This window comes from Brassica napus, chromosome C3, assembly GCF_020379485.1.
Source record: "Brassica napus cultivar Da-Ae chromosome C3, Da-Ae, whole genome shotgun sequence".
NCBI classification, from domain to species: domain Eukaryota; kingdom Viridiplantae; phylum Streptophyta; class Magnoliopsida; order Brassicales; family Brassicaceae; genus Brassica; species Brassica napus.
The window spans coordinates 3145506-3168829 of record NC_063446.1 but is presented as its reverse complement, the minus strand read 5'-3'; the positions used below and the strand labels follow the sequence as shown (position 1 = coordinate 3168829).

The 23324-nt window shown below is 38.1% G+C and overlaps 4 protein-coding genes and 1 pseudogene across 4 annotated transcripts; 3 read left to right on the top strand and 2 right to left on the bottom strand.

Moving 5' to 3' along the window:
- The first annotated feature begins 57 nt into the window (after positions 1-57).
- On the top strand, positions 58-3274 carry LOC106431054 (cycloartenol-C-24-methyltransferase). Its single transcript, XM_013871852.3, has 14 exons — positions 58-185; positions 253-353; positions 762-828; positions 1066-1139; positions 1278-1362; positions 1445-1500; positions 1616-1670; positions 1880-1927; positions 2027-2110; positions 2188-2304; positions 2387-2470; positions 2562-2687; positions 2784-2881; positions 2981-3274. The coding sequence occupies exons 2-14, from the start codon at positions 271-273 to the stop codon at positions 3030-3032; spliced, it is 1029 nt and encodes a 342-aa protein (XP_013727306.1). The 5' UTR covers positions 58-185; positions 253-270; the 3' UTR covers positions 3033-3274.
- Positions 3275-4804: 1530 nt separating this feature from the next.
- On the top strand, positions 4805-8219 carry LOC106431049 (polyamine oxidase 1). The gene is made up of 9 exons (XM_013871847.3): positions 4805-4996; positions 5092-5341; positions 5457-5579; positions 5669-5730; positions 5954-6108; positions 6489-6632; positions 7026-7175; positions 7466-7720; positions 7795-8219. Exons 1-9 carry the CDS (start codon positions 4954-4956, stop codon positions 8026-8028), a joined length of 1416 nt encoding a protein of 471 aa, XP_013727301.1. The 5' UTR covers positions 4805-4953; the 3' UTR covers positions 8029-8219.
- Positions 8220-8604: 385 nt separating this feature from the next.
- LOC106431023 lies at positions 8605-11033 on the bottom strand. The gene is made up of 5 exons (XM_013871821.3): positions 10684-11033; positions 9425-10450; positions 9287-9355; positions 9014-9212; positions 8605-8913 (listed from the first exon to the last, which is right to left on the bottom strand). Exons 2-5 carry the CDS (start codon positions 10445-10447, stop codon positions 8843-8845), a joined length of 1362 nt encoding a protein of 453 aa, XP_013727275.1. The 5' UTR covers positions 10448-10450; positions 10684-11033; the 3' UTR covers positions 8605-8842.
- A 3284-nt stretch (positions 11034-14317) lies between these two features.
- LOC106431009 (magnesium-chelatase subunit ChlH, chloroplastic-like) lies at positions 14318-19459 on the top strand. The gene is made up of 5 exons (XM_013871809.3): positions 14318-15891; positions 16068-16150; positions 16233-18035; positions 18123-18599; positions 18968-19459. The coding sequence occupies exons 1-5, from the start codon at positions 14478-14480 to the stop codon at positions 19343-19345; spliced, it is 4155 nt and encodes a 1384-aa protein (XP_013727263.1). The 5' UTR covers positions 14318-14477; the 3' UTR covers positions 19346-19459.
- A 1509-nt stretch (positions 19460-20968) lies between these two features.
- LOC111204281 lies at positions 20969-23050 on the bottom strand (annotated as a pseudogene).
- Between the last annotated feature and the right edge of the window lie 274 nt (positions 23051-23324).

The following is a 23324-nucleotide window of genomic DNA, read 5'->3' as shown; positions in this document are numbered from 1 at the left end:
GGCTTTTAACGTATAGCAGACTAGTCACATGTGTGACACACTGTGACACTGTGCCACGCTGTGAGATTTGACGGATATTTGTCATCATCTCTTATTTTATTATTATATAAAGGTGAAGCCAAGTCACAGGTAAGCTCTCTTCCCCACTACTGTTTACTACTCCGATTCATCCGAAAGAGTTTCAGGTAAAGTCTTCTCCTCCGTCGATACATCTTCTCCTACGATTCTCATACTCCATCCCGTGATTTTCAGATCTCCGTTCGTTGCACAATGTCGAAGTCCGGAGCTATGGATCTCGCCTCGAACCTTGGTGGAAAGATCGATAAATCCGATGTCCTCGCCGCCGTCGAAAAGTACGTTTGTTCCCTCTCGATCGTAAACGTAGTTTCGTTCTCCGATTCACTTTAACAACACTCGTTTCCTTTACCATGCATATATTGATATTGTGGATCCACTATATCGTTACGAAAAATCTATTGATCGAATAATAATAATGCATTGAATAGTCTCTCGCGCCTATGTGGTCCCTGTTCTTGATATTTTTGACGTGTGTTTCGGCTGTTGTCACGCTCTGGAGGGCCCGACTTGTTGTTTTCTCTTGGCCTTTAACGACATTAAAAAGATTGATATATATATTTTTTTTTAATAATATTGGGTTGCTTCTAGTTTCATCTCTCTGAAGATGTAGAAATGTATGCGTCAGTACGATGATTTTATTACTGGACATTATAGTAACTTTTAGTGATTCGACGATGATTCAGGTATGAGCAATATCATGAATTCCACGGAGGAGACGAGGAAGAGCGAAAAGCTAACTACACTGACATGGTATATAATCCTACTAATATATGTTTTCAGCACTTTAAGACATGTCGTTTACTTAATAATTCCTACTAATGCCTGATTACGTCTCTCTCTCTCTCTCTCTCTGCTTTGATGACAAGCGTATATGCATTTTGAATGAGCTTATCATTAGTGTTCATCTTCTTTACAGATATAATAATAGTAGTAAGCCAGATATTGAAATGAATCATGCTGACTAATCAACTACTAACAATATTGCAGGTTAATAAGTACTATGATCTTGCTACTAGCTTTTATGAGTACGGATGGGGAGAGTCCTTCCATTTTGCACACAGGTCAGTTATCTTAGACCGTTTTCCACTTTTCTACAACTCCGTTTGAAGTTCTACCGATAAATCTTTCTTTCTTGCAGCCACAGACACTGGATACTTGTCTAGTTATATTTAATTAGCATCCCTGTTTTGGTCTTGCAGATGGAATGGAGAATCACTTCGAGAGAGTATCAAACGTCACGAGCACTTTCTTGCTCTTCAGCTTGGCGTTAAACCAGGACAAAAGGTTTGATAAGTTCAGCTGAGCGCTCGAAAAGTGGAACCTTCACCATCAGTTGCTCATTTCATCCCTTTATGTTTCTCAACAGGTACTGGATGTAGGGTGTGGAATTGGTGGACCACTGAGAGAAATTGCACGATTCAGGTAAAATGATCACACGTTATTATTTACATCCTCTCTACATTAGATTTAGAGTACATGTCATGGTTAGGAAAATATTTCAATAATATAGATTCTGTTTGTGTTTGCTCTGTTACAGCAATTCATCTGTTACCGGGATCAACAATAATGAATACCAGATCACCAGGGGCAAGGTAACATATCTATATTTGTGGAATATAATGCATTTTCTGTCATATAATTGGTTGCTGGAATTTCTTGCAAGTGTTATTTCCCGTCTCTTTGAACTTGATTTTGATTGATTTCAGAATGTGGATTATATGACTATAAATTCCATGATTGATATCTGGTTTTTTTCCTTGGTGTCTTGTATAATTCATATTGGCATCCCTCTTCCTCGCAGGAGCTAAACCGACTTGCAGGTGTCGACAAGACATGTAACTTTGTCAAGGTCAGTTTAATTCAAGTTTCTTGTACTTACTACATAAGTTGTAAAATCCTGGGTTGATAAGAAAAAAACCTTGTAACGGGCAACGTGATGAATTTGTAGGCTGACTTCATGAAGATGCCATTCCCTGAAAACACTTTTGATGCTGTTTATGCTATAGAGGCAACCTGTCACGCGCCTGATGCAGTATGTCAAATTATAAACATCTATTTGTTTGTTTTCTTCCTTGCATTTATAATTCGTCATTATGATCTCAACAACAGTATGGATGCTACAAAGAGATCTACAGAGTGCTAAAGCCGGGGCAATGTTTTGCTGCCTATGAGTGGTGCATGACTGATGCATTTGACCCTGATAACGCTCAACATCAGAAAATAAAGGTCTAGTGTGGTCTCTTGCATCTATCCATACCATGTGTGATCTATTATCGTCATGAACATAAACAAAGCCTCCATTGTGCAGGCAGAGATAGAGATTGGAGATGGTCTCCCTGACATTAGGCTGACTTCAAAGTGCCTGGAAGCTCTGAAGCAGGCCGGTTTTGAAGTAAGTATCATCTAACTACAGATCCTCTCTATTTCCTAAGCCAAACAGTTCAATATCTAAAGATACTATTATCATCTGCGTTGTTGTAAAGGTAATATGGGAAAAGGATCTGGCCAAGGACTCGCCAGTCCCATGGTACTTACCTCTGGACAAAAACCACTTTTCGCTCAGTAGCTTCCGCCTAACAGCTGTTGGACGATTCATAACCAAAAACATGGTAAGAAGAAAAAACTTGCTCCGACTCATCTGTCATGTCTCACCAGCTAATACTGTTAGTTGTTCATATATCCCAACTTGTCATTGTTGTTTATAGGTGAAGCTCCTTGAGTACATAAGACTGGCACCTAAAGGAAGCCAAAGGGTTTCAAATTTTCTGGAGAAGGCAGCAGAAGGATTAGTCGACGGTGGAAGGTGAGAGAATCCCAACTTATATATCATTCCCCTTCAAGATTTAAAATAGATCTGTTTTCCTAAGGCGAAAATGCTAAATCTATGTGTGTGTTATAACAGGAGAGAGATATTCACGCCAATGTATTTCTTCTTGGCCCGGAAGCCAGAATGAGCCTGGTGAGAGATGATTATCCGTTAGGTCGAGTGAAGTTTGTTCTGTTTCATCTCCTTTTGTTGCAGTGTTTCTCTCCTGCATTCCTAAAAAGAAAAACCTTGTTGCAACTTTGTTTTGGATAAGTCTTAACATGTCACGTGCTGTGCAACTCTGTCACTGAGTCACGTGCATATGCGCAAAATATCTTGGAATCCTTTATCTCTTTCTATTTTAGATCTCAGAAACTTTATTTGTCGACATCTGTTATGATCCAAACGTGGAACCACTTCCACAAACAGACGTGGTCCTTGGATTCTTTTTTGGATTTACTAAGATTGGCTGAGACAAATGGTCAGAGCATCTTCAACGGTACTTTATTTTTCGGTTTTTGCTTTATTTTTTACTTATTTCATTTTTTTCTTCACTTCTTTGTTTTTTAAAAATGAACTCTTTTATTTACAAACTAATCCTTGTTATTTTTTACTTAAGCTATTAAAAGACATCCAATTAACTTCAAATTTTACATTATTATTTTTATCTAATTGAATGTTAATAACAAAAACATGAAATTATTGATTTCTAAGAATTTTATGTTCGATTTAAAAGAATTTAGAATAAAATAAGCTCATTTTTGTTAAAATACATTTTTAATCACTTAAGAGATATATGTATTTAGTGTTTTTTATAAAATCTTTTGTTTATTTATTTATGTTATGTTTAATAATTGTATTATATAATAATTAATAATTTATAATAAATAGTAATTAGGTCGAATTAATGTTAAAACAAAACATATAGGTAAAATTAATAATTAATTATAAATTGGTGGTAGAATATATTTAGAATATTCCATTTTGAAAAAAAAATATGAAGCAAACCATTAGAGAGCATGTTGCTTTATTTTCTGAAGAACTTCAAATTTCGAAGAAAAAATGAAGTTAACTATTGGAGATGCTCTTCAAAGATAATGTGTTCTCCCTCTTAAGGTCCTTAGACATCAAAACACGCAAAATAATATTTGTACATAAACCATTACACTATTGTTAAAAAAAAACCACTGCACTAAAAACAGATTGATGATCTATTGATCTTAAAGTTCTATATAAAATTGTACCGTCTAAATTGGTATTTTATGGTTTTAGTCAAGAGCCAACTTTCACAATTGCAAACAACACATGAAAAATAAGTTTGGTTCTCACAAATAATGCAAGCAAGTAAAGCTTTGATGAGTTAGCCAGCCGTGTTTCTTAGAGCTTTCCTTTTCCTTTGCAACAATATAAACGTGATTGATTTTTTAAATATGCATAATATGTTGGGATTACGAGCGGGAAGTCTGGAATCTACCCGACCAATTATATTGATTCGTAACCAAGTGGTTTTGGTCTAGTTGTAAAAGGTTCACAGCTATGAGTACCGTCCTGGTTTCAATTTCTATTGGTCATCCGGAACGTCTTAACTGGTAAGAAAACGCGGATTATGTGGGTCTCGTGTTGATTAGTGATTGGATCTAGAAAACTTTTGGGATTGTTATAAAAAAAAAAAATGATTTGTTGGCAATTTTTACTTCGATTTTGGTTTTTATTTTAAAATAACACTAAGTAGTGGGCCTTAGTATAAATGTAGAGCAGGCCTAATAAGATACACCTGAAAACATACCCTCGTACTTACTAAGGATACAAACTCAATTGAGGTTGCAGCCCATTAAAAATACGACCAATCATGGCAACTAGCTCGACACCGTGTCCTCAAGCGCGTCCAACACACGCGTTCCACACTTAATTTAATTTCGAGTTCGAGTTGTTGTCCAAGTATAATTCCTCCTGCCTCTATAAATATACAAAGACCAAAAACAAAACGAAAACGTAACAACAACAACCTATCTCCTCTCCTCTCGCCCCCAACAAACAAAACACCTCTTCTTCCTTCACCCTCGCTCGCCATGACGACCGCCTCCGTAATTATCATCGGCGCCGGAATCTCCGGTGAGAATCAACCCGTACTCATTCATAAGTCATAACTTGTTGCTCTTGTAATTATCGGTAGCTTGAATTTTTTTAAACGGCTTTTTTTTTTTCAGGAATAACCGCGGCGAAGGAGCTGGCCGAGAAGGGAGTAGAAGACGTGTTGATCCTCGAGGCGACGGACCGGATCGGAGGGAGAATACAAAAGCAGAGTTTCGGTGACGTGTCGGTGGAGCTCGGTGCTGGCTGGATTGCCGGCGTCGGTGGTAAAGAGTCTAACCCTGTTTGGGAGCTCGCTTCTCGTCTTAACCTCCGTACATGCTTCTCTGACTACACCAATGCTCGTTACAATATATACGATCGAAGGTTATCTCAATCTTGATTAGCTTCTTCCTCCTCCTCCTCCTGAGTCTTTTTATTTTATTTTGTTTTTAATTAACTCCCGAGCTTACTCAGTTTTGATGGTTTATGTTTTCTCCAGTGGAGAAATCTTCCCGACTGGATTCGCTGCTGACTCGTATAAGAAGGCGGTTGACTCGGCGATTCAGAAGCTAAAGAGCCTTGAAGCTGAATGTGATGGCCAAGAAGCTGAAGAAGCTCCTTCGTGAGTCTTCTTCCTCTCTGTTTTTCTTTAAGTATATTTTTTCATGAAAATAATGCGATTATTAATGTGGTGCTTTGGTTTGGTTTCAGGTCACCAAAGACGCCAATAGAACTCGCTATTGACTTCATCCTGCATGATTTCGAGATGGCAGGTAATCATTACATCTAATATTTTGTCTGTTTTATAACAGTGTTTTTCATCATTACATCTAATAGTACTGACACGGTAAATCGGATTTAAAGGAAATAATTTTTTTAACGGATTTTTGAAAAATCGATCTAAACATTAAAAAAAAAAAAGTCCGTCTAATCAACAAAACGTATAATTACCGCCTAGCAATTTCTTGACATTGTATTCGTTACCGTGTTGTTCAGAGGTTGAGCCAATATCGACTTACGTGGACTTCGGTGAAAGGGAATATTTGGTTGCTGATGAAAGAGGTTACGAATCATTGCTTTACAAAATGGCCGAGGGCTTTCTCTATACCTCAGATGGTAACATTTTGGACAACCGCCTCAAACTAAACAAGGTACTGTAGATTTTTTTTAAACTATTTCTTCTTCAACACCTGTGCACAAAAAATATCTTTCGACTGTTGTTAAACGATGAGGTTTTGATGGACCTCTTTTACTTGAGTTAAAAGGAGTATATTATGACGTTATTTTGGAAAAGCTCCTTTTTGCCTTTTAGCTGTTGTTGATTTGCATTTTCCTGCTAAGTTTGACAACTAAACCACAGCTGCTAGGTTTCTCTTCAGTCTCAGCATTTGTTTTGTAGTGAAAATTGATTTCAAGTTGTGTGGGGTCATTGTTTTTATTTATTGCCTCTCAGAAACCAGCTGGCTTAGTTTTTGGCACCTATTGCTATAGTAGTATTAGTAATCTTATATTAGTGGTGAATTAATGGCAGGTGGTTAGGGAGGTGCAACAGTCGAGGAATGGTGTTGTGGTGAAAACAGAGGATGGTTCCGAATACGAGGCCAATTATGTGATCGTGTCTGCTAGTATTGGTGTTCTCCAATCCAATCTTATCTCATTCCAGCCTCCTTTACCGGTTAGCTTACTTTCTCCTCTTCTCCTATTATTACTAGTTTATAATCAACTACTTATTTGTCTTATCTTTTATGCTTATTTAACGCTAAAGATAACACAAAAAGGGGGAGGTTTTTTAATCATTCAATGTACGTGAACCTAGGAAATATAAAATTGCGTTAGCCATTAGGTAAAGAAAGTCAGAATTCATTTTTTTTTATTTTTATCAAAACCATACATCAAATACAATGGGTTGGTTATGCATGGTTGATCCACATAATTCAAGAAGGAGTCCTTTAAGATAACATAAACAATTAACAAACATGCATGTTAAACTTTGTCTCAGAAGTCAGAATATTTTTCTTTTTATCTTTATTCAAGTGATCTTACTAACCAGTACTATTATTGGTGACAGAAATGGAAAACTGAAGCTATACAAAAATGTGATGTGATGGTGTACACCAAGATCTTCCTCAAATTCCCTCATTGTTTCTGGCCATGTGGTCCTGGCCAAGAGTTTTTCATCTATGCGCACGAACAACGCGGCTACTTCACCTTTTGGCAGGTTGATTACCTTAAAAAAATTAAAATATTATCAGTAGTTTGTTAATCTCAATGCATCTTTTTATTCAGTCCACATACGTGAGAAACGTGGCACATGCACTCCCTACTAATCTTATTATTAATCACCTGGGGGGTCCCTTTGATTATTATCATCATTGCTTTAAATTATCTCGAGTGTCTAACCAGCTGCATGGTCCATGTAGCTTGTTATATTATTACAAGTTTGCTTGCTCTCTACTCTCCAGCTTGCAGTCTGTAAATCTAACTGTTGTTGCTCCTGTTTTAAATCAGCACATGGAAAATGCGTACCCGGGGTCTAACATTCTGGTCGTGACGTTGACCAACGAGCAGTCAAAGCGCGTGGAGTCCCAATCAGACGAGGAGACACTGAAAGAGGCGATGAGTGTTCTGAGGGACATGTTTGGTCCCACTATTCCTTACGCAACTGATATTCTTGTCCCTAGATGGTGGAACAACCGGTTTCAGCGCGGTAGCTACAGCAATTACCCTATGATATCTGATAATCAGCTTCAACGAAATGTCAAGGTATTTTTACAGCACCTTTTGTTGTTTTTAGCACTTATGTGGGAATTTATGATTTGGTTTTTGTGATTCATCAGGCTCCATTTGGAAGGATATTATTCACAGGAGAACACACAAGTGAAAAGTTCAGTGGATATGTGCATGGAGGATACCTTGCGGGTATGGACACAAGTAAGACTTTGTTGGAAGAGATGAAGCAGAGTTTGTTGTTGCAACCTTTACTCGCCTTCACCGAGTCTTTAACACAAACAGACCAGCGCTCTAATCCTCAAATGTACACTAATGTCAATTTAATATCAGGGAGAAGCTAGACCACCTATAGCCCCTTTTTATTATTCTTTTTGATCTACTTTTGGCAACTCATGTGAAGTACTTATAACATAACACACGCCTTGAAATAGACAAGGTGTTTCCTTTTGCATTAACCGGATAAACTCTGATGAACTTGTGTGACATTCTTATCCATTCTCTTTGCCATTTATTTATCTCAAGCGTTTTCTTATCTCGTGAGCTTTTGAGCATTTTATTGAAACACATTGTCGTTCAGGGCAAGTAGTAGTCTTCAAGAAAAATCTACTTCAGAACTTGTGGATATATGTTATTTGAAAGACGACCAAGGCATACTATGATATTGGATGGACAGCAAAGGAGAGAGTGCATGTGTTAGTCATTGTCATTGGAATATATTTGGTACTATGTGGTAAAAGCAAAGACAAAGACTGGTAAAAAATGACGAACAGATCATTCCAACTAGCCTGATAAGAACAACATATCACTCAATAGTGACCAGTTAACGAGCCCAAAGGCAGCAACTCAGTCTCATGAGTCTGTCTGAGATGCTGATTTTGTTGCAATATCTCTCTATATATTGCAAGAACCATATAAACTGATACCTAAAACTCCTATTAATAAAAAAAAATAGGAAGAACATTTTTGATAGTATTAATAGTACAATTGGCCAGAACTAGAGCAAGCAATGCGCTGTATTAAGTTGCCAAGAACTAGACTCACCAGACAAGGCATCATAGCAGCATTTCAAGGTTCTGATTTATAATTAAAAGCCATAGTTACAGAGAACAAGAACTGATTACTCTTACAACAAAAAGGCCTCCCAGTTGATAACTTCTATGCCAAAGTGACTACAGCATCCTTCCCATAGATGCGCTGAAGTTCAAGGCTAGCGACGTGATACGATGCTGTAAGACAATATAACACACAATAACTTTTGTATCTTGTTCTGTATTGCCATGCTTTAAGCTGCTATATTGAATTAAAATATCTCTGTCGAAACATTACCTTTCCAGGTGTTGAAATTTTTACGGTTGATATCAGATCCCGTTACGTTTTGAATAGCATCGAACAGCTTCTCCTGAGGCGTATTCTTCAGCTCTTGAACAACTCCATAAATGGTCTTTCCATTCTCAAAGTATATGTGATTGTTTGGATGCTTCGTCTTGCAGTTAGCATGCTGCTCGAACTCATATGCATTAAGAACCTGTTGCATTAGATTTTGTATTAGATAGACATGCCAGTAAATGACTCTAAGAGTGTTGGTATCACGTTGCTTACTTTATTAAGGTTACAGTCGCTGCAGCCACATAGATACCCAGTCCCCTTTATAACTCCTTTGAGATTTTTCTGCCAGATAACGTTTTTAGCACATGGTAAAGGTGAAAGGTTGATTCCAGGTTAAAAGAAGAGACTGACCTCGCGTGACCAGGAGTAGTACTTGACAGTAACCCCATCAAACATTCCTGTTGACAACAAGGACTTTACATTTGAAGGAAATGTGTTTGTGGTGGAACCCTTCTTAGCTGTCTTTGAGTCTTTACTTTTGGGGGCGAGCAATGTATCAACTCTAGAGGTACTGGCGTAAGGAGGATATTGAGAAGACATGTTGTCCTCTGCAGGAGAATGGCTGAAGTTCTCAAAACTGGTAATAACAGGAACTGGAGACACCATTGTGGTTTCTTTCTGATAATTTCCAAAAGATATGGTCTGTCTTCTAACCTCTTGACTAGTTTGATCACTGTTCTTGTCTGCTTTTTCTTGGCTAGGAACCATAAATGCCATCTCACAGCCTTGTGAGAACACAACATTGGCATTAGACATGACGTTCTCATGTCCCTTGTTATAAGAGAAGATGTTATAATCAGCCTTTTGAAGAGACTGACCCATCAACGCAAAGCTTTCTACTCCTTTCCCAAATGGATGGAATGTTGAGAAGACATTTTCATCTCCTTTATCATAACTCAAGTTTGGCCCTGGCAAGGTGAAGCTCTTGTCAATACTGCTGCAGGTTTGGCCAAAAGAGGGGGTGCTATCATAAAACTGAAGCATGGATTGGGGCATGTTTTGAGATTCACACACTTGATTATTGACTGTGACCTTTCTAATGGTGTCAAGATTAAATGAGCTACCATGAAGCACCTCCTGGTCTACAGGAGAGATATATCTACCAAGGAGATGTGATGTATGCTGTGGATTAGCAGGATCGAATAAGCAGTTAGGCACAAGTGAGCTGTCCCAAGCAGACATAAGAGGAGGAGTTAAGAAACTCGTCCGGGAACCACTATCAGTCTCAACCACTTGTCTCTTATTACTGAATAGTTCTGAACCGGAGGACTCTTCTTGTGTCAGCCACTGATGAATCCGTTTTAGGTCCATTCTCGAAGAGACAGAAGAAGGATTCTCCTCAACATCATCTTCTCTAACAAGATCTGTACTCATCCTCTGTCAACAAACCAGCAAGAGAAATAATCAACAACACACACACTCACTCGCAATGAAATAGTCTATAACCAATAAGAAGAGGAGTAGAAAAAAAAAAAACTAAAGGTTTCTATAAAATGCAGATTGGAGTGTGAGCATGACGTCATCGATAACTTTGGTTCAAATGAACAGTAAAATTAGGAACTTTGAACCCTAAAACCATGAACCACCACGAGACGATCTCGAGTCTTTACCTTTTGCAACTATAGAAATGAAATGGCAGAGCTGTTCTTAAAGTCTCCAACGGCGAATCCAAAAGAGAGAAGTCGCGAGGAGAATCCAAAGGTTGAGGGGAAGAGTGAACACAAGAGAGAGAGAGAGAGAGAGGATCATCAAAAACTCTAAAGGGACACGAATCGTCCGGTCGTTACGAGTATGTAGAGAGTTACAATTTACAAGTAATGCCCCTTGTCAGATTACTTGACGATTGTTCTTTTTTCTTGTTTGGTAGGGAATCATTTGGTGTGAGTGTGACTATTAGATGAAGAAAATTTAACATGATGATGATATGTGTGAAAAATGTTTGACAGATTGGGTCAACTTATCAATTATGATACTGGCCCCACACAGTATCTCATTTCTTTCTCCATAGGGTTGTCGCAAGGACATTTAGGATAAAGTGATTTTTACCATTTTAACTTAACATCCATCCTTATTTTGTTAGTGGTCTATTTACAAGTTGTACAATTTTCATGTAACATAATGATCAAAGATGGGAAGTAGTACAGATGGGATGTGGAGTCTTTTCCAAAAACACCAATCAGATTACAAGTGGCTCATAACCAGTTTCTACGCTGCTCACCAGAACTGCAAGATGCTAGTTCGCATCATCCTTCTCTTAAAAGTTAAAACCAACCCATGAAATTGATGCTTTAGCCAAGACAAATAAGCAAAGCCTTGAAGTATGGGATTCGGGCTTTCCATATTATAAAACAAATGGCCCATATTTCTTATTAGGCCCAATTCGTTTTATAATATAGGTCACAAGACTGGGCTGAATTCTTTTTATAATATGAAGAAGGGAAGTCATATGCTCTGCACCAGTATGGCCTCTATAAAACTCATGACCAAATAAAATGGACAAGAAGGTTATCCAAGGCTGGACAATCGGGGTCCCAGTCGGATTTCAGGTTCATGAGTTTTAGCCTCATTCCGTTATTATAAAAGTTTGGGCCGGGTTCTGTTCAGGTTTAGTTACATGTTTGAATCCAAAATTGTTTTGGTTTAAGATATTAATTGGGTTCTGGGTTCTAAAATTATCAATTTATATTTATTAAAACTCAATATATTTCCAATCTTTTCAATAAATTTGTATACTTAGCTTCCTTAAACCATATTGTTGTCCTTCAAAATAACTCTGGAAGAATCTTCTATCAACAATACGAGACTCATACTTGAACTATATGTGACAACATCAGACAAATCATCATTCATGAAAAACCGAAACCTTAAACGAATGAAAATCATAAATAATGAAACGTAAGCAAATTGAAGTTAAACATAAGAAATTCTAACAACTCTATAAACATAAGAAACACTATTTAAACTTAAAAACAACAACATTGTTTAAACTATGCAATTGTCAAAAAAACATGAAAACATTAACATTGACCAAATAAAAATATATTCGATTATTGAATTAATTATTCATGTAATAGATAATTATTTTGGGTACTCACTAAGATAATACATAGGGACTAAGGTCTGGTTTGATACAAGTTTTTTGGATTTTTTTTTTTTATTTTTGGACTTTTTCGGATATCTATTTGGGTTCGGGTAAAACTCATATTCCGAAATACCATAAAACAAGTTCCATTTGGTATTTATATCGGGGTTTGATCGATTCAGACTCATTTTTGTCGGGTCGGATTTGATTTGAATTCCGTGACCTAAGCAAATGGGTCTGAATCGAGAAGGTCACGAAATTCAAATTAAATCCGACCCGACAAGTTGAGAAGGGCGTCTTCGCTTGCTAGGTTTTCCATGAGCGGCGATATTTTATCAGTTCTAGGGGATGCAATGAGATTTTATATCGTCTCCATCACCCTATTTTAGGGCACAAAGGTCATGCCAAGACCAAGCTCATCCTAGAGAATTGAGTATGACTAGATTTTGATCCGCACTTTTAAATGATAGATTTTTCGAATAAATAAAAAATAATATATGAACTAGTGTTTTGATTTTATGGACATTATTGAATTACAAATATATACTACATCGAAGAAGCAAATACTTTTTTATTTAAAATTATATAATTGATCAGTTAGTTCATTTAAGATTTTATATGTATATTAGATTATCATCTTTATATCTGTGTGCATTTTAAAAGAGTTACATTTGTTGAGTCGGTAAAACATAAAAAAGTTTTCAAATAAATAAAAATATTTTATATGAATTAGTGTTTTGATTTTACGTACATTATTAAATTACAAAGGAAGCAAATAATTTTTTATTTAAAATTATATAATTGATCAGTTAGTTCATTTAAGATTTTATATGTATATTAGATTGTCATCTTTATATAACTGTGTGCATTTAAAAAAAAATTACATTTATTGGAGTCAATGAGACATAAAATTTACTAATCTTTAGATTTTTGATTAATTTAATAATATATATTTATAGGAATTTTAATATTTTTAACAATTTTTTCATTCTTATACCAGATTTGCGGTCGAAACCATAGATTCGGTGATATGTATATAATCCAGTTTGGATTTAGTTAAATTTAAATATTTATAAACCAGATAAAACTTGGTAATAATCCAACAACTCATTGTTAACCGGGGATCTAAAATTGGTTGATACGATAAAAACCCATTTAAATTTGAAAAGGAAATTTAAAAAAATGATCCAAATTTTAATATAATTTTTTGATTCGTGATTCTTTAAACTTAGTTACGTAAAATATATTAGAATAACAAACCAAATATGAAATCGTGTGTACAATTAACATAAACTTTCATGCAATAATAATATAATCATACTATTTTAATATAAATGGGTGTAAATAATGAAAATAATTTAGTCAAAAACAAATATGTGAACAACATACCAAAATTGTAAGCCGGTTAAGTTACAAAAAAAAAAATTGTAAGCCGGTAGCTATAATATTAAATTAATTATAATAGTAAGACGTTAATGTTAGCACGTGAAATGTTTGGTATGATTAAATTAAGTCATAGCATTAAATATTAGTATGGTAAATTCGTAGTCCATTTATTAATCAGAGAATATAATTCAATTAATTTTTATGGTAATATCTATTTTTTTATTCATGTTCAGCCCTAAAATATCTCTTGCTTTCAATGTGAATAATAAATAAGAATTTTTACTATCATATATTTAAAGAATTATAAGGTATAACCAAAAAAATAGTTAAATCTAAGGAAATGGTCCAAACAACTATACACAACTTGTATAAATAGATTTTTTTATAACTTATTTCCTTTTAATAGTATTGATTTTCGTATTACAAAGTACTCAAAAAACTATGCCTAAGGTTTTCAGTGGGACACATTTCAGAGTACCGGCTAATTGCAAATGCAAACCGACCGGTCCGGTCCTTGTTTGTAAGAGAGCACTTAAATGGGCTAGGATAAGGCCGAATAATCTTTTACATGGCTGAAACCGAAATAAAATCTCCAGACAACTACACAAAAAATATTAAAATAATAGTTACACACTCAATATCCACGCGCCCAAAGCCATGAAAATTTGATTAGAAATCTCAATGAGCCAATGAGAAGCCAGTAAACTCCATCGCATTGTCCTAAGCGGATATAGATGCAACAAAACTCAACCTCACAACTCTTAAGTACTCATTCGTCCACGTGGTCCTCCCTCCCACCACTTACCTTCACAAATCACAACCATCGCTTCTTTTTTAGTTGCCTATCCTTCTTCCCCACTGAAGCCAGAAGATCAAACGACAAACAACTAACCGAGATCAGTTCTCAATCTCTTCTCCCATCTATCTGCCAGGACTATGGCTTCATCACTTATGTATTCTCCATTCACTCTGTCTGCTTCCAGAGCAGAGCACCTCTCTTCCCTCTCCAACACTACCACCAAACACTCATTCCTCCGGAGAAAGTCCAAACCAACCAAACCAGCCACATCCATATTCAAAGTGAAGTCCTCTGTCTCCGGCAACGGCCTCTTCACTCAGACAAACCCCGAGGTCCGCCGTATAGTCCCCGTCAAGAGAGACAACGTCCCCACCGTGAAAATCGTCTACGTCGTCCTCGAGGCGCAGTACCAGTCATCCCTCTCCGAAGCTGTTCAACAACTCAACAAAACTTCAAGATTCGCCTCCTACGAAGTCGTGGGGTACTTAGTCGAAGAGCTCCGCGACAAGAACACGTACAAAAGCTTCTGCAAAGACCTCGAAGACGCCAACATCTTCATAGGTTCTCTGATCTTCGTCGAGGAGCTCGCGCTCAAAGTAAAAGACGCTGTGGAGAAAGAGAGAGACAGGATGGACGCGGTCCTCGTCTTCCCTTCGATGCCCGAGGTGATGAGACTCAACAAGCTCGGATCGTTCAGCATGTCTCAGCTGGGCCAGTCCAAGTCTCCCTTCTTCCAGCTCTTCAAGAGGAAGAAGGGAGCGGGCTCGGCGGGCTTCGCCGACAGTATGTTGAAGCTCGTTAGAACCTTGCCTAAGGTTTTGAAGTACTTACCTAGCGACAAGGCTCAAGACGCGCGTCTCTACATCTTGAGTCTGCAGTTTTGGCTTGGTGGTTCTCCGGATAATCTCCAGAACTTTGTTAAGATGATCTCCGGATCTTACATCCCGGCTTTAAAAGGTGTCAAGATCGAGTATTCGGATCCGGTTTTGTTCTTGGATACTGGTATTTGGCATCCACTTGCTCCAACGATGTACGATGATGTTAAGGAGTATTTAAATTGGTATGATACTAGGAGAGACACCAACGCTTCTCTCAAGAGGAAAGACGCGACGGTTATTGGTCTAGTCCTTCAGAGGAGTCACATTGTGACTGGGGATGATAGTCACTACGTGGCTGTGATCATGGAGCTTGAGGCTAGAGGCGCTAAGGTCATTCCTATCTTCGCTGGAGGGTTGGACTTTTCGGGTCCGGTCGAGAGATATTTTGTTGATCCGGTTACGAAGCAGCCTATTATAAACTCTGCTGTCTCTTTAACCGGTTTTGCGTTGGTGGGTGGACCGGCGAGGCAGGATCATCCGAGGGCTATCGAGGCGTTGAAGACGCTTGATGTTCCTTATCTTGTGGGAGTGCCGCTGGTGTTTCAGACGACGGAGGAGTGGCTTAACAGCACGCTTGGTCTTCATCCCATCCAGGTGGCTCTCCAGGTTGCTCTCCCTGAGCTTGATGGAGGAATGGAACCAATCGTTTTCGCTGGTCGCGACCCTAGAACAGGTTAGTCCATCTATGAACTGTTATGAACAAACGCTAATTTAACTAATTCGAGGAAAGCAAATTAACTGCATGATTGAGGTGTTATGGTTTGTATATTGCATATCAGTCAGTTTTCACTACAAGTGTAGAAATGTTTTTTTTTTTTTACTGAAGAAGTTTGTCACCATTTGCTGCAGGGAAGTCACATGCTCTTCACAAGAGAGTGGAACAACTCTGCATCAGGGCTATTAGATGGGGAGAGCTCAAAAGAAAAACTAAGGTAATCATTAACACTCATCCTTTGTGACTTTATCAAAACATGCAATGAATGTTCTAATGAGTATAAATATGACTCATTGCAGGCAGAAAAGAGAGTGGCTATCACTGTTTTCAGTTTCCCACCGGACAAAGGAAACGTAGGAACCGCAGCTTACCTCAACGTGTTTGCTTCCATCTACTCGGTCCTAAAAGACCTCAAAAGAGACGGTTACAACGTAGAGGGGCTACCCGAGACTGCAGAGACTCTCATCGAAGAGATCCTCCACGACAAGGAGGCTCAGTTCAGCAGCCCCAACCTGAACGTTGCTTACAAAATGGGAGTCCGCGAGTACCAGAGCCTCACTCCTTACGCAGCCGCCTTGGAAGAAAACTGGGGGAAGCCTCCAGGGAACCTTAACTCAGACGGAGAGAATCTCCTTGTCTTTGGCAAAACGTACGGTAACGTTTTCATCGGCGTGCAGCCGACGTTTGGGTACGAAGGTGATCCCATGAGGCTCCTCTTCTCCAAATCAGCGAGTCCTCATCACGGCTTTGCAGCTTACTACTCTTACGTTGAGAAGATCTTCAAAGCTGATGCTGTTCTTCATTTTGGCACACACGGCTCGCTTGAGTTTATGCCAGGGAAGCAAGTAGGGATGAGTGATGCTTGTTTCCCGGACAGTCTCATTGGGAACATTCCGAATGTTTACTACTATGCAGCTAACAACCCTTCAGAAGCAACCATCGCAAAGAGGAGAAGTTATGCTAATACAATCAGTTACCTGACTCCACCAGCTGAGAACGCTGGTCTCTACAAAGGTCTGAAGCAGTTGAGCGAGCTTATCTCCTCGTACCAGTCTCTCAAGGACACTGGAAGAGGTCCACAGATTGTGAGCTCCATCATCAGCACTGCTAAGCAGTGTAATCTTGACAAAGACGTGGATCTTCCTGAAGAAGGAACAGATCTTTCGGTTAAAGAGAGGGACCTCGTGGTTGGTAAAGTCTACTCCAAGATTATGGAGATTGAGTCTAGGCTCTTGCCGTGTGGGCTCCACGTCATTGGAGAGCCTCCGTCCGCCATGGAAGCTGTAGCTACTCTCGTCAACATCGCTGCGTTGGACCGAGCGGAGGAGGAGATCTCATCTCTTCCTTCTATATTAGCTGAGTGTGTTGGAAGGCAGATTGAAGATGTGTACAGAGGAAGCGACAAGGGGATCTTGAGCGACGTTGAGCTTCTCAAACAGATAACCGACGCCTCGCGCGGCGCGGTGTCAGCCTTCGTTGAGAAAACCACAAACAGCAAAGGACAGGTTGTTAACGTGTCCGACAAGCTTACATCGATTCTAGGGTTTGGAATCAACGAGCCGTGGGTTGAGTACTTGTCCAACACGAAATTCTACCGTGCCAACAGAGATAAGCTCAGAACGGTGTTCGCTTTCCTCGGAGAGTGCCTAAAGCTGGTGGTGATGGACAACGAGCTCGGGAGCTTGATGCAAGCGTTGGAAGGGAAGTATGTTGAGCCAGGTCCAGGAGGTGATCCCATCAGAAACCCCAAAGTTCTACCAACTGGTAAAAACATTCACGCGTTGGACCCTCAGGCTATTCCCACAACAGCAGCGATGGCGAGTGCCAAGATTGTGGTGGATAGGTTGGTGGAGAGACAGAAGATGGAGAACGAAGGGAAGTATCCAGAGACAATAGCCCTTGTCCTTTGGGGAACTGATAATATCAAGACGTATGGTGAGTCTCTTGGACAGGTTCTATGGATGATTGGTGCTAGACCAGTTGCTGATGGTCTCGGAAGAGTGAACCGTGTTGAGCCTGTGAGCTTGGAAGAGCTTGGAAGGCCGAGGATTGATGTTGTTGTTAACTGCTCAGGAGTCTTCCGTGATCTCTTTATCAATCAGGTAAACATAGATTTCAAAAAAACATTCATTCCCTTTTAGTTTCTTGTTGCTTGGTAATCTCATGTTTCTTGAATTTGTCTTTGGCAGATGAATCTTCTTGACCGAGCAATCAAGATGGTGGCTGAGCTAGACGAGCCAGTTGAGATGAACTATGTGAGAAAACACGCCATGGAACAAGCAGCAACGCTTGGCGTTGATATCAGAGAGGCAGCGACAAGAGTTTTCTCAAACGCGTCGGGATCATACTCGTCAAACATCAGTCTCGCTGTTGAGAACTCTTCATGGAACGATGAGAAACAGCTTCAGGACATGTACTTGAGCCGCAAGTCGTTTGCGTTTGACAGCGATGCTCCTGGAGCAGGGATGGCTGAGAAGAAGCAGGTCTTTGAGATGGCTCTTATGACTGCAGAAGTCACGTTCCAGAACCTGGATTCTTCCGAGATTTCGTTGACTGACGTGAGCCACTACTTTGACTCTGACCCGACGAACCTGGTTCAGAGTTTGAGGAAAGACAAGAAGAAGCCTAGCGCTTACATTGCTGATACAACAACCGCAAACGCTCAGGTTAGTGAAACTTCTCTCCTCTATTTTCTTCATGCGATATCTTTTGTCTATGGTTGGATGCAAGAACTGGACATGAAGTTAGGCCTGATGTTTTTAACCGAACCAAACCTAAATTTTGCTTAGTTCGGTAATGAGTTTGGTTCAATTCGGCAAGTTTATAAAAAAACTTGGGTTTTCGGTTTGGTAATCAGTTAATTCTTTTTTTCAAAAAAAAAAGAAAAAATTGTTACCAAATTTCGAGCCTGACTAACCAAAATTTTGAATCCGCAAACTAACTGTTAAGGACTTTTTTTTTGTAACAATGTTAAGGACTTGAACACTATTAAAACATAAAACATTTGCTTATGCTATGTCTGATATTTTGTCAGGTGAGGTCACTATCTGAGACAGTGAGGCTGGATGCAAGAACAAAGCTGCTGAATCCAAAGTGGTACGAAGGGATGATGTCAAGTGGATACGAAGGAGTTCGTGAGATAGAGAAGAGACTTACCAACACTGTTGGATGGAGTGCAACCTCAGGCCAAGTAGACAACTGGGTGTACGAGGAGGCCAACACAACTTTCATCAAAGACGAGGAGATGCTTAACCGTCTCATGAACACTAATCCAAACTCCTTCAGGAAGATGATCCAAACTTTCCTGGAAGCCAATGGTCGTGGCTACTGGGAAACTTCAGAGGATAACATCGAGAAGCTCAAGGACTTGTACTCTCAGGTCGAAGACAAGATTGAAGGGATCGATCGATAGATAAACAATGTGAAGCCTATTTCTTTTAAGTAAATGGAAACAAACTGCATTGATGTTTTATTTTTCAAACAATGACATCATCTCTATGTGAATAAGAGAATGTTTTTGCTGACATTTTCTGACTTTAAATGAATGTTGTGAGAGTTTTTTACTAGGTTGCATGGAAACGGATACGCGAAAACGAAACGTGGAAACGTGATTTTTAATTTTTTTCTTACTTTGGAAATGTTTTAGAAACGTCTATAAATAAATATATATATATATATATATATATGTAACTGATTAATATTTGCATTCATTTTTATTATGTTTAGTATATCATATAATACAAATGAACAAATAGCCATTCTATTTAATTATACGAAAATAAAATAAGTCATGATGAAACATCAAAATCATATAAAAAATTTAAAATAACAAAAACCTTGTACTTAAATATTAAATAATTTAACTAAAATAAAAATAATAACATCAAGTCATAACCAATTGAAAAGTTATAGCGTTTCCAGAACATAAACGCGAGTTTCCAAAATAGAAACGCAAGTTTGCACTGAGTTTCCAGACTGAAATTTTTAAGAAACGAGTTTCCAATGCGTTTCCGCGAGTTTCCGAGAAATTCCGATTCCGAAACGTTTTCGAAACGTGAAACGAACCTTCAACCAAGTTTCCATGTAACATAGGTTTTTTATTCTAAGCCTAAGAGGCAGTATATGATGTTCTTTCTCATTTGGAGACTGAACACCTTTAGTCTTCTTGATCCATTTTTCGTTAACTATCACATTGTATGTATGCCTGAATCTTGATTAACTTGCAAGGATGATGAGATGAAGATTATCAATTGGATAGAGTAGTATAATAACATGAAAGAAGGAATGGCTGTTTGTTCCATATGAGAAAATAATAAACAAGGAAACGAGAGAACATCTACAGAAAAGAAATATAAAATATAGATTTAGTTCATGAATATGGTGACTCTTAAATTAAGAGTCTTTAATAAAGAAAAGGAGCTGTGTCCACCAGATATGTATTCACCAGATTCCTTTTATCTTACCAGTTAGTAAACTCATATATAATACTTGCTTGCTGTCAAAAGAAAAAGAAAATTAACTCTTATCTGCATTTGTGAAAAATAAGTAATGGATTCCTCATCATCTTCACCCGCAGGATTCATCACGAAAGACGCTGAATCAAGTACTAACCAGTTGTTCTTAAGTGGTCAGCAAGAAACAACTAATCATGTAACAGGAACAAACAAAGTTGAGGGTGAGCAAGTAAATGCAGATGATAGGGCTATTTTCCTCACATTTTCTGGAGGATACAGAGTCTCTAAAGAAGAATTGCATGCCTACTTCACCAGGTACTGAATCCATTTTAAACTATTCATGCATGCAAGACCAAGGCTGTCACTAGCTCTTTTATAAAAAAATCACCATTAATGGAAAACATGTTTTCGCTAGAAAATTCAAATCCTAATCACAAATTATGGAGTCTCTCTAATTACATATGCAATCTTCTTGTTTCATATCAAGGACTTGTGAAGGGCATGTGCCAACTTATAAAAATTTGAGACCTGTTTTATTTTGAAGGGAGGACTATTATGTTTGGTGATTGCATTTGGTTGTATTTCACAATAATATTTGCATAGACTCAAGTTGGTCGCTTTTCAAACATCTTTCACTTACAAGGACAAGCGTATGAACATATCCAACGGTTTTGCTATACACAAAACCATTAATCCTAACCTTATCATACCTACATACGACTAACCTAGTTCCACCGCCTGCAAGATAGCTGACATGTTGAACTTGAAGCTTCTGAATGCGTTTCCAGATATTGTGTCCTGTTCTTCTGGCTTTTTATTGTAGCTTTCCGTTGTTGTTGTTGTTGTTCCGTTTCCTCCACCAATACTAGTCTTTGCATTCCATACGGAAAGTGCTGTACAAAGCCTAAGAAGTCAGATCTCTGCCAAAAACAACTCTCTTTCTATTGGTGAAAAAAAAAGACTAAGTCAAACCTCTAAGGGGCTTATCAGGTCTCCGTGCTACAGGTGCCGGATGCTTGGATATCCACGACTTCAACGACCTGCACATGTTTGTAATCTCTAATGCTATGCACTAACAATGATAATCACCCAAATAAAAAAAAGACACTACTCACGCAAGAAAAGGAGCCACCATATACAACTTGAGACCAGCAACTCCATGAGTTATCACCTCATTGCTTGCTGGCTGAAGATGATCAACCCAATGCCATGCAATTTCCTATTAAGTATTCCACAACAACTGAAACATTAAGAGACTCATTCATCATACAAAACCGCAGATAAGACCACAACCCACAAGGCCCTGTTTGTTAAATACATACACACTGATTTCCTTCTTTGTTTGTGGTGCAAAAGCTGTATCATCTGCCACCCCAGCAACTATGTAAAGGCGCAGTCTTTGCTGTCTGAATGTGAACTCGATATATTCTTCTTTCTTGAGTAGCTTTGAGATATCAAATCCAGTTTCCTCCAAGACCTGTGTTTTAGCATAGAAGAGCGGTTAGCTAGTTACAGAACACAGCCAAATCAAGTGTGACAAAACATTCAGATCTTTCATCAATCATCATTAACCCACGGTCCAAGTTTATACATACAATCAGCAGGACAATTACAAATTGTTAAATTAGCATAACACCTTGTAGTCCAGAACATAATATATAAGAGATGTTTTCTCTTCTATTCAAATGTCAAAGTATAACCAATGCACCCATTGCGTGAGATTAACATGTGACACGACAGGCTATCTCATAAAGTACAATGACTAAATAATAGTAGATTTAGTCTTAGCCAATAAGCGTTCTTATTCTAATCACACAGTATTCAATTCAATATGCACTTATGATAACAAGTGGCGTTTGTAGGAGATATCAAGACATAAAAATAACCAAAACAAATGAATCACGCAAAAGAGACAATAAAGCAAACAAATCCGAAACTAACCTCACGCATGGCACAAGCATAGTCTTTGAAAATGTCATCAACGTTAGAGACATACGGTCTCAACACATCACAGCTGTTGAATACTACTCCCTCCGTTTCGAATTAGATGTCGTTTTAGAGCAAAATTTTCGTTTCAAAATTAGTGTGGTTTTATGATTTCAATACAAAATTTATTGACTTTTTATTCTAATCTACTTTTTTATTGGTTGAAATCTGGTTAGATATACTGGTAATGATGTTTTTATATAGTAAATAGATAAACTTAAATGTTTTATTAAGGTGCGTGTCCAAGTTTAGAAACACAAGTAAAATGAAATGGAAAAAGTAGTTCACATGTCAAGGGACCAGATCAGCCAACTTTGAAATTAAGCTCAAAGCAAATGAGAAAAGGATACAGAGAGAAGTGAACTCCTTCAAAGACAGAGACTTTAAAGTTGGATCATTCTCGACAGCATTGTCTTCATAGTAAGCATACTCCACCAGAAACAGAATCCTCTCGAACGATTGTTGGTCTTCTTCAGGTACATTCAAAACAAATCGGCTGGAAACAAAGACCAAATCGAAATTAATGATTCGTGAACAAAAAAAAAACATTATATATGTGATGATGATTAAAGTACCTGCAGAGATCGTGAAGAAGCTCCTTAGAGGGGGAGGCAGTTTCCGACGTTCTTCGATGAGTTTCACGATCGGTGGAGATTCGACATTAATTTAGTGGTCTCTTCTCACCTTGTAATGGTGAACTAGTGTTTTGCAGACTTACTGGATGATTGGTAAGTGCCTGAGGAGAATTTAATCGGTAGATTTATCTGATGTATTTTTTTAGATAGATTTCTAAAGCACTAATTTTTTACTTTGAAAATAAAATTTTTTACAGCCATATTTTGATTTTGCAGAGATTTTTTTGATGTGAATTTCTTTAAAGAAAGCAAAGCTCCATTGGTTGACATATATAGCTGTATACTAAATTTTAGATGTACAGAGCATCTACGGCCC